The 9980-nt window shown below is 32.1% G+C and overlaps 1 protein-coding gene across 3 annotated transcripts in view; it reads left to right on the top strand.

The window, feature by feature from the left end:
* LOC111704012 (forkhead box protein A1-A) overlaps positions 1–6549 on the top strand; it is a 10072-nt gene extending 3523 nt beyond the window's left edge. The window contains exons 3-4 of one of the 3 annotated variants that reach the window (XM_023476121.1): positions 1414–1449; positions 5679–6549. In XM_023476121.1, coding sequence (XP_023331889.1) covers positions 1414–1449; positions 5679–5711 — 69 coding nt within the window. In that variant the 3' untranslated portion in view covers positions 5712–6549. Of the gene's footprint in view, positions 1–1410; positions 1450–5678 lie in introns of all 3 variants that reach the window. The other 2 variants (XM_023476120.1, XM_023476122.1) reach the window with 2 other exon arrangements.
* Positions 6550–9980: the final 3431 nt, after the last annotated feature.

Genomic DNA, 9980 nt, shown 5'->3' with positions numbered 1-9980 from the left:
CCCCCCCCCCCCAGCGTTTCCTGGTTTTTAAGTACCCTAGCAGGGTTAATGTAGTAAGCCTGGGCGTTAAACGGCGTATGTAAAGAGTCAATATTTGTCTGAGGCGGGGTGCAACTCTTGCTCATGTTTTCTCAGAGGGCGGGGACAACTTATTTATTGATTGAAAATAATAAAATTAACAACTTCCATAAAGCATGGCGTTTACTTTTAAACATTACTTAGGAAGTAAGTTAGCGTATTTATTTAATTTACAACGGTTTCCTTCCTTGCTTCATAAGTGCATAATGTGTAACAAGATTGGAAGAGAAAAAACTACTTTGATATTCTCTTTTAAAAAGACTCATTTAATACATTTCATACTTCGTTGAAAAAAAGTGAATAATTTTTAAATCTTACAATTTATAAAATGATTAAAAGAACATAAATTATAAGATATATAAATAAGTAAGAAGAAATGAATAAATAAAAATTTTAGACATTAAAGCGATAAAATAATGCCTCAGATGATAAATAGGATTCCCAACTTATATATTATGTATACTAAATAAACATACATGAATTTAAATTGATCCCCCTCTATTCGCATCATAGCTCAGAAACTTTATCGCACATATTTGTCAAGCTTTCCTTATCTCCTGTACACTTGATAACAAGAACATAGATAAACATGGCCGCCACCACGCGGCACATTGCGCATAGCACGGAGCAGAATGCCGCCAAATATTTCCCGCATTTTCCCGCCAGAACCATATAATGCCAATCTCAATGGCGAATGTAAATATTTTCCTGGACCTTTGCTTACTTTATATCCTAATAGATCTAATTAAAACAGACAACACATAATATTCTTCATTCATGCATTATATTCAGTAGAAGCTCACTTTCCTTTTGTTATTAAATCTCTCCTTTATTATTAAAATATAAACATGAAACTTGAGTTTATCATGAAAGCTGCCGAAATTATATCATTTAAAATTAGATTCATTTATTATTTATAGAAATAAATTCGCATAGAGGAAAAACAAGTTAAGTTGAAACTGTTTTATTTATCTTTTGAATAATTAGTGCAATCCAATTCTTAGTTAATCTTCAATGATACAGTGTATGCAGAGTATACCGCGGGATAAAGGGGATACAGGGGATACAGGGAAAACAGGTGATAATGGAGATACAGGGGATACAGGATATACAGGGGTTACAGAAGGATACAGGGGATACAGGGGGTAAAGGGGGATACAGGGATGCAGAATTTATAATGGATTTAATACTGGGATTCCATACTGGGATTCAAAGAAATGCCTAGTGAACTGAAATGCACAAGATTATTTCTTCAATGAATGAATGATTGATAATTTCATCTTTTATAAATGTTAATATATTTTTTTTTTATCAAATATTGCATATTTTCAGCAGGGATGGCCGGTCATTCGCTCCCTGCCTTCCTCTCAGGTTTGACATTTTAAGCTTTTTGTCCACTCCTAACAAAGTTACAAATCATTTTTTTTTCTCATCTTCACATATTTTAGTTTTAGCGCACTTTTGTAAAAATGAAATGCAACTTTAAATTGTATTAAGTCCAAAATATTATTTCACGTGATCAAATTGATTTATTTCTTTTCTCACAAAAAACATGATTTTTCGTTATGCATATTTTGTTACATTTAAAGCACTTTTCAGGTGTTTTTGTAATCTCAGGGATAGTTGGGGTTGTGGATAAAACAATCGATTTGTTTAAAAACGATGAAGAAAAAACGAAATACGAATAGTGATAGTTTTTTTTAAAACGATAGTTCTTTAAAAACCAGGCGACCGACGGGTTTCCCGGCGCTCTCGTACATAAAACGAAAAAAACTATCTTTTCCAAAAACGATCTTTTTTCGTGTTTTAAAAACGATATTTTTCGATTTTTTAACGGCCTTTTTTAAAAACGATTGTTTTGGAAACCGACCCTTCGTTAACAACCGCTAACGACGACCCTTCGTTGATGATTGTTAACGACCTTTAAAATACGAGGGCTGAAAATGTTCAAGAAAAAAAACCATTTAAGACAACATTGATAACTTTATTTTCCTGAAAAAAATGAAATTAATTGTCATAAAAATCAGATTCATTGGCTAAAACTTTGTCAAAAACGAAAGTTTTTTAAAAATCTATCGTTTTTCATCTTAAAAAGTGAACAATTGTTTTAAAAACGATCGTTTTTCGTTCATTGAAAATTCAAAACGAGTGGTTCGTTTTAAAAAAAGATAGTTTTTTTTCTTAAAAGGTAACAATCGTTTTTAGAATAAAATAAAATAAAAACGAAACGAAAAACGATTAACAACCCTACATGCAAGTCCGTATTTATTGGCTTCAAATAAAATCGAAGAAAGTTATCTATAAATGCAAAATTTGCTTTGTTGAGTGACCTTGGATTTTCACATATTATCATATCACACAATGCCCTCCCCCCGCCTTCCCCCCCCCCTCATCCACTTGAGACGGAATTCTTAAACAAATATACCGTCAATATTACTCAGATAAAAAGTATTCAGGTTTAGTTCCTGGTGGCCCGAAAGTGCAGTATTGTAGAGTGTTTTTTAATTCAATTTATACCATGAGACGTTTTTGAAGATTATATTTAATAAATAAGAGCCTAAAATCGTTTACGAAACTTCATCAGAAGGAATGGTCCACAGAAAAAGGATTTTTTTTTAATTATTAAATATCCTGGAGGATAAATGTAACAAACATTTTACTGTTTAATCAAATAATTGTAAAACATATTTCTTCTGCGTTCCATCCCTTCTGGTGAAATTTTAGAAACAAATATATGCTCTTGCTTAGAAATCATACACCACAAAAACATCCCATTGTTATAAAATGAATCCTAAATTTATATTTATAATACTGCACTCTCGGTGAAAATATGTTATCTAGCCGGTCTCTCCCTTTAATGTGATTTATAATGATCGAAATCAAAATTATAATCTAAGTACACCTTAAACATTTTTAAAATAAAGAAGTTTTAAATAAAAACGAGACGGCCTGATACATAATGGAATAATCTGGGCTAAAATAGGAGTAAATAAGGATAAATAAGGATAAATAAGGATAAATAAGGATAAATAAGGATAAATAAGGATAAATAAGGATAAATAAGGATAAATAAGGATAACTAAGGATACGAGTGAAAAAGAATAAAAAGGTTGAAGTAATGGAATTATTTATGCAAATAAGGATGAAAAAAGAAGAAGATATCAATGAATATAAAGGTATAAGAGTGAATAAATATATAAGGATGAATAAAAGAGAATGAAAGTGAATAAGCATAAAAGGATGAATAAAAGAGAATGAAAGTGAATAAGTATATAAGGATGAATAAAAGAGAATGAAAGTGATAAAGTATATAAGGATGAATAAAAGAGAATGAAAGTGAATAAGAATATAAGGATGAATAAAAGAGAATGAAAGTGAATAAGTATATAAGGATTAATAAAAGAGAATGAAAGTGAATAAGTATATAAGGATGAATATAAAAGTATAAGAGTGAATAAGTATATAAGGATGAATAAAAGAGAATGAAAGTGAATAAGTATAAAAGGATGAATAAAAGAGAATGAAAGTGAATNAGGCTTATTAAGTTCAAAGTCTGTTGAAATATTGAAAAAACGTGATTTAATTTTATCGAAGAAACAGAACATCACTCAAAGAGAATAGAAAGTATAATTTGACCCCTACAAAACAATCGATAAAACACGAATAGTATAAAAAGATTGTCATATGTTTGAGGTGAGATAAACATCTAGCTTTTGTACAAAGATATAATCTCGTTTTTATTAAAAAAAAAACAAAAAAATATTCAAGTAGACATTTTTTTTATTAAGTATGCAAAAATGAGCTTAAATTTTTAAAACATTTTTCAACTTATTAAATATTGTATTTACACTTTTAAGTTTACGAGTTTACCCTGAATTCTTGTGCATATGTTTGTAGTATTTCAATTTGTATTAACATTTGTTCTATCATGCTAATTTTGCTTATATTGTCATGTAAACATACTCCCCCACCTTCCCCCTCTCTCCCTCCTCCCTCTCATTTATATCCCTCCCCCCACTATAAGATTTAGTTGTATTACAACTTACAGTTTAACAATGGTTTCGATTAAACCTTTCCGGTGGTAATCTTCTTAATCGGGTGGGGGGGGGGAGTATATTAGTGATGCTCATTCTCTCCCCCCCCTAATACCCGACAAATATATATGTATATATACATTATTAGATATTGTATATTAAATAAAGATCATTTATGTTTATATTACTCCATATCCCGTTTTAGAAAATTTCTTTCCCCTTCTATTTTTCATCCCCCCTTCTACTTTATATCCCTCCTTTTTTTATTTCCAATCTTCTACATTATATCCACACCCTTCTACTCTATATCAACCCTTCTACTTTTAATCCACACCCTTCTACTTTATATCAACCCTTGTACTTTATATCAACCCTTCTACTCTATATCAACCCTTCTACTTTATATCAACACTTCTACTCTATATCAACCATTCTACTTTATATCAACCATTCTACTCTATATCAACCCTTCTACTTTATATCAACCCTTCTATTCTATATATACCATTCTACTTTTTATAACCCTTCTGCTTTATATCAACCCCATTTACATTATATCCCCCTTCTATTTTATATCCCCCTTCTATTTTATATCCCCCTTCTACTTTATATCCCTCCTTTTACTTTATATCAACCCTTCTATACTTTATATCCTCTTCTACTGTACCCCCCTTTCTACTTTATATCCCTCCTTCTACTTTATGTCCCCTTTTTATACTTTATATCCCTCTTCTACTTTGTATCACCCCTTATACTTTACATCCCCCGTTCTTCTTTATATCCTTGTCTACTCTGTAACCCCCCTTTCTACTTTATACCACCCCCCGTCTCCGAACATATATTCCTTTAATCCTTCTGGATTCTTGAAAAGCATGTTTCCTATTATACATTCTATCCCTCTCATCAAAACCAACAATTCCTCTTATATCAAAAATATGTTAGATCTCTTTTTACTTGAATAATGTTAAAAAATTAAATTTTGGAGTTAAATGTATTTTGAGAATATGTTTCAATAAAATCCAAATATAACTAAAAATTTTAACCTTAGGACTTTTTTGGACCTTACATTGGGCCTTTGAGGGAGGGAAGAAGGGGGGAATGCATGTATGCGTTTTTTAACTCTTGTCCGTTTTTAGCTCTGTTCTAATTTTTTTCTCCAAAATGCAAGGGTCGGTTTAGAATTGTCTTTTAGAAATCGTCTGTTGATATGATGTGTGTAAACGTTGTGAGTGAATGAATAAAGTTTGTCTGTGGGAATATGTGTGTGTCTGTTCAGATAATCCTAAGTATGACGAATGGGATTTTTTACCATCCCTGAGCTTCCTAGATATGACTGAACCAGGCGTAACGAAATATTCAATAAATATTGCGGGGGGTTGACTTGGAGAACTCGTTATTGAAATTAGACGCACATTTTTACACTCACTTTTTGTTGACGGGATCATCTGATTTATAGAATTATATTTTAACTTTTAGTAAAATTAACTTTTAAGAAATGTAATATCCAAATTACAATTTACCATTGAAAATCATCATTAACACAAATTTTTATTTTAAATATTTTAGGTTAACTCTCCTTCTGTGACGTCACACTTATGACCACTTGCCTCCGGCCCCATGTATTAAGCGTGTTTATCAGCTGATTCAAGATGGCGAACGAGCTAACTGAATAAAATGCGGGAAAACGCTAAATCAACAGGGCGCCATGTTTATCTGTAAATGAATGACAACGGTCGATATGACATTAATCAAACAAAGTGCAAATATTTTGGTTAAACAATGAACAATGAACAAAGAGGACCAATTTTAGAATCAAATGGGACCCAAGATAAACGATGGGCGAAACTAGAGTGAAATCAACTTTTTGTGAACGAAGAAAAATTAAATTAAAGTTGTAGAAAATTATTTCGAATCTTGTGCCATACAGTTCATTTCAACACCAATTAGAGCTTGTTTTTAATACTTTAGCAACACGAATGTAATCTATTATTTAATATGTAAAACTGTTAACATTTCAATGCCCATGTATTTTTATTAATCTTGTCTAAAAAAGGTTGTTTTTAAATCCCTTATAATTTTTGTGATAATGGACACAGCTAACGTTTCTAATTATAATTAGATAATTAAAAAATAGTATCGTTGATTGTTATATATTTTGCGTTTTTACAGGGTTGGCAGGTTTGATTTATATACACTATAACTAACATTTACTAATTTCATAAAAAAGGAGAGATATCGTGAACTGAAGAAACCTGCCCACACTCTCTTATTTAAAATCTTGGTGTGAAACTAATCAGTTCAATTCTATACTATTTGTCAAAATTTATTCCTTGTGTATATTCTATGTGTTTTGGGAAAAAAACATACACTTTCAAATCTCAAGATTTTTTTGAAAAAAAGGGGTCATGCAGAACCCCCCTCCCCTCCTCCTTTAAGCAATAAGGGGAGCTCCCTGATTAAAATGGTTGTAGTTACGTTAATGTTTAAAAACTAAAATTTATAGTTTTAAAAATTAAGTATTCGTCTTTTCAACCTTGATTTAAAGCCATTTTACTCTCGTCTTTGATAAAAATTCGGTGAAATATTAATCTATGTTTTATCATCAGTCCTTAATCCCAAAAACAGCTGTTCTTTCAAAAAATCTTTGTTGTAATCTGTAACCTGTAATCTGTCACTAAACCAATAATATAGAGAAATATAAATCAGTCAGGAAATAAATTTTAATTATTCAAATAATTTAAAGGGGGTGCAGGGGCGCCATGAGCCCCGCGATATGGTCTCCAAGCCTCTGCATTCGCAAATGAGTATTTAATGACCTGGCGCTACACCTGTCCTTTAGAACAGATATTATAGAAGTAATGTATAACAAATTTAAGAAAACTATTTGATATTTTAATAGATATGCAATGTTTTTTATATTCAAGAAAACACTTCATATCTATTTAAAGATTAAATATTCTATTTCAAAAATGTTATTTATAACTTCTATAATATCTATTCTAATGCTTAGGGGTAGCGCCAGGTCATTTTAAATACTCATCTGGGAATACGGAGACTTGGAGACTATTTTGCGGGGCTCATGGCGTCCCTGCACCCCCTCCCTCCCTCCTCAGGTCCATCTTTGACAGGGACAGAGGGGAAGGTTTAAATTACAGTATTCGCATGACAAAAGGATGTAAACAAATGATTGCGATTCGCTAGATTATTTTTTAGGTCTGAAACCTCAAACCACCCTTAAGATTGCCTATAGTTGAATTCCTAAAATGCCCAATATATACCAAGGTTCCAATGGCTTTGTTCATAAAAAATTAGACCCTTTGTTTTTACATAGCTGTGCTCCTTATGCATCTAATTTGGAGACCAGATCAAGTTTGAAGTGTCGCCAGGCCCTTAGGACATAACCTGACAATGACAAAGCTAAAACAAAGCCAAGTGCTCGTTTTTAACTATTTCATTCAAGAGTTTTTGTCACAATCCTCAATTTCGTGAACATCATTTCAATATCTGGATTTAGATCACTGACCATTTAAGCTTTAACAAGAAACAAGCGCGTTGCAAAATATAAATGTACATGTCCAGGACTTCAAGAAAGTTCAAGTCAGTTGCTGAGGTAAATCCAAAGGTCGAGGCGTTGCGACGCTTTAAATTCGAGACTGTTTAAGATTTGATACTATGTTTCAGAGAGATTAGTACGTTGCCAATTGCCATCCAATAAGAGCGCTTCAATGTTTATGTTCCCAACGATCCAGTACTGTTTTGTTAATGTTTTTTCCCCATCCAATGAGAACTCAAGATTTTCATGAAATTAAGAAGCATTTTGTTAAATTACCAAAGATTATAGGGATTAGAGTTTTTGGCTTTGACTTAATTCGTTTTCAAATAATGCGAAGCTAGAATATTCAGTTCATGATTTCGAAAAAAAAAATTCCGAAAATGCTTGTGATTTGGAAATGTTAAGTTAGAAAAAAAAATACAAATAAATGTTATGATTTTGATATCTTTGTAGTTTACTAGTGGAGGATTTTTATTTCTTCCCCTCCCCACACTCCTACTCGACGACGTTTAATTTTTGTATATGTAACAAATGGGATAGATGGACATGGGGTCGCAGCACCCGGCCCACTTGCCTGTCCTAGCCGCAGTGCTCTTCCCTAGTCTGTCCTAGTCCCAGTGCTCGCCTCACTCCTTGCCTGGCCTAGCCGCAGTGCTCTTCCCTAGTCTGTCCTAGTCCCAGTGCTCGCCATACCCCTTGTTTGTCCTAGCCGCAGTACTCTTCCATAGTCTGTCCTAGTCCCAGTGCTCGCCTCACTCCTTGCCTGGCCTAGCCGCAGTGCTCTTCCATAGTCTGTCCTAGTCCCAGTACTCGACCCACCCCTTGCCTGTCCTAGCAGCAGTGCTCTTCCCTAGTCTTTCCTAGTCCCAGGTCTCGCCCCACCTCTTGCCTGTTCTATCCACAGTGCTCTTTCCTAGTCTGTCCTAGTCCCAGTGCTCGCTAGAAATTATCTAAACCTGACCTTTATCCTGAAATAATAAAATAAAAATTTGACTTGATGTCAAAACTAGTTAAAATCGCGTGTACAAAAAAATTATACTAGGACTGAACAAAGTGTTTTTTTTGTGATAGCAAAAAGTTATACCAACGAATAATTACGAAGGCTCTATTTTCTATTCTAAAAGTTTCTATATTCGTAGTATTTAAATATAATACAATACGTAATCTTTTGTTCCTTTACATGACTGGTTTACAGATCAGGTTCTCTGTTCAGTTATCTAGGTCTACAGATCAGGTTCTCTGTTCAGTTATTTAGGTTTACAGATCAGGTTCTCTGTTCAGTTATTTTGGTTTACAGATCAGGTTCTCTGTTCAGTTATTCAGGTTTACAGATCAGATTCTCTGTTCAATTATCTAGGTTTACAGATCAGGTTCTCTGTTCAGTTATTTAGGTTTACAGATCAGGTTCTCTGTTCAGTTATTTAGGTTTACAGATCAGGTTCTCTGTTCAGTTATCTAGGTTTACAGGTTAGGTTCTCTGTTCAGTTATTTAGGTTTACAGATCAGGTTCTCTGTTCAGTTATCTAGGTTTACAGATTAGGTTCTCTGTTTAATTATCTAGGTTTACAGATCAGGTTCTCTGTTCAGTTATTTAGGTTTACAGATCAGGTTCTCTGTTCAGTTATCTAGGTTCAAAATAACGAACATTCTGTTCAAAATAATGAGCATTTGTACAAATTACGAACATTTTATAAGAAAAAACGAACATTTGTACAAAATTTAGATTATTTTGATCAGATTTACGAATATTTTGTACAAAATTACGATTATTTTGTACAAAATTACGATTATTTTGTACAAAATTACGAACATTTTGTACGAAATTACGAATATTTCTACAAAATTAAAATCATTTTGTACAAAAATACAATTATATCGTACGAATTTACAAATATTTTGTACACAATAACGAACATGTTTAACAAAATTATGATTATTTTGTACGAAATTACGAATATTTTGTACGAAATAACGAACATTTTTTACAAAATTACGAACATTTTGTACAAAATTTCGAATATTTTGTACAAAATTATGATTACTTTCAACGAAATAACGAATATATTGTACAAAATAAAGAACAATTTGTACGAAATTTCAAACATTTTGTTATGATTATTTTGTATGAAATTACGAATATTTTGTACGAAATTACGAACATCTTGTACAAAATTACGAACATCTTGCACGAAATAACGAATATTTCTACAAAATTAAAAACATTTTGGATATTTTACAAATTAACATTAACATTCTTTTCAAACAAACACACAATTTATTGTCTACGTCGAAATTCTTTCTGTATTATGAACTTA

The sequence above is a fragment of the Eurytemora carolleeae genome, unplaced genomic scaffold, assembly GCF_000591075.1.
Source record: "Eurytemora carolleeae unplaced genomic scaffold, Eaff_2.0 scaffold572, whole genome shotgun sequence".
Taxonomy (NCBI): domain Eukaryota; kingdom Metazoa; phylum Arthropoda; class Copepoda; order Calanoida; family Temoridae; genus Eurytemora; species Eurytemora carolleeae.
This window is presented reverse-complemented; position numbering and strand designations above follow the sequence as displayed.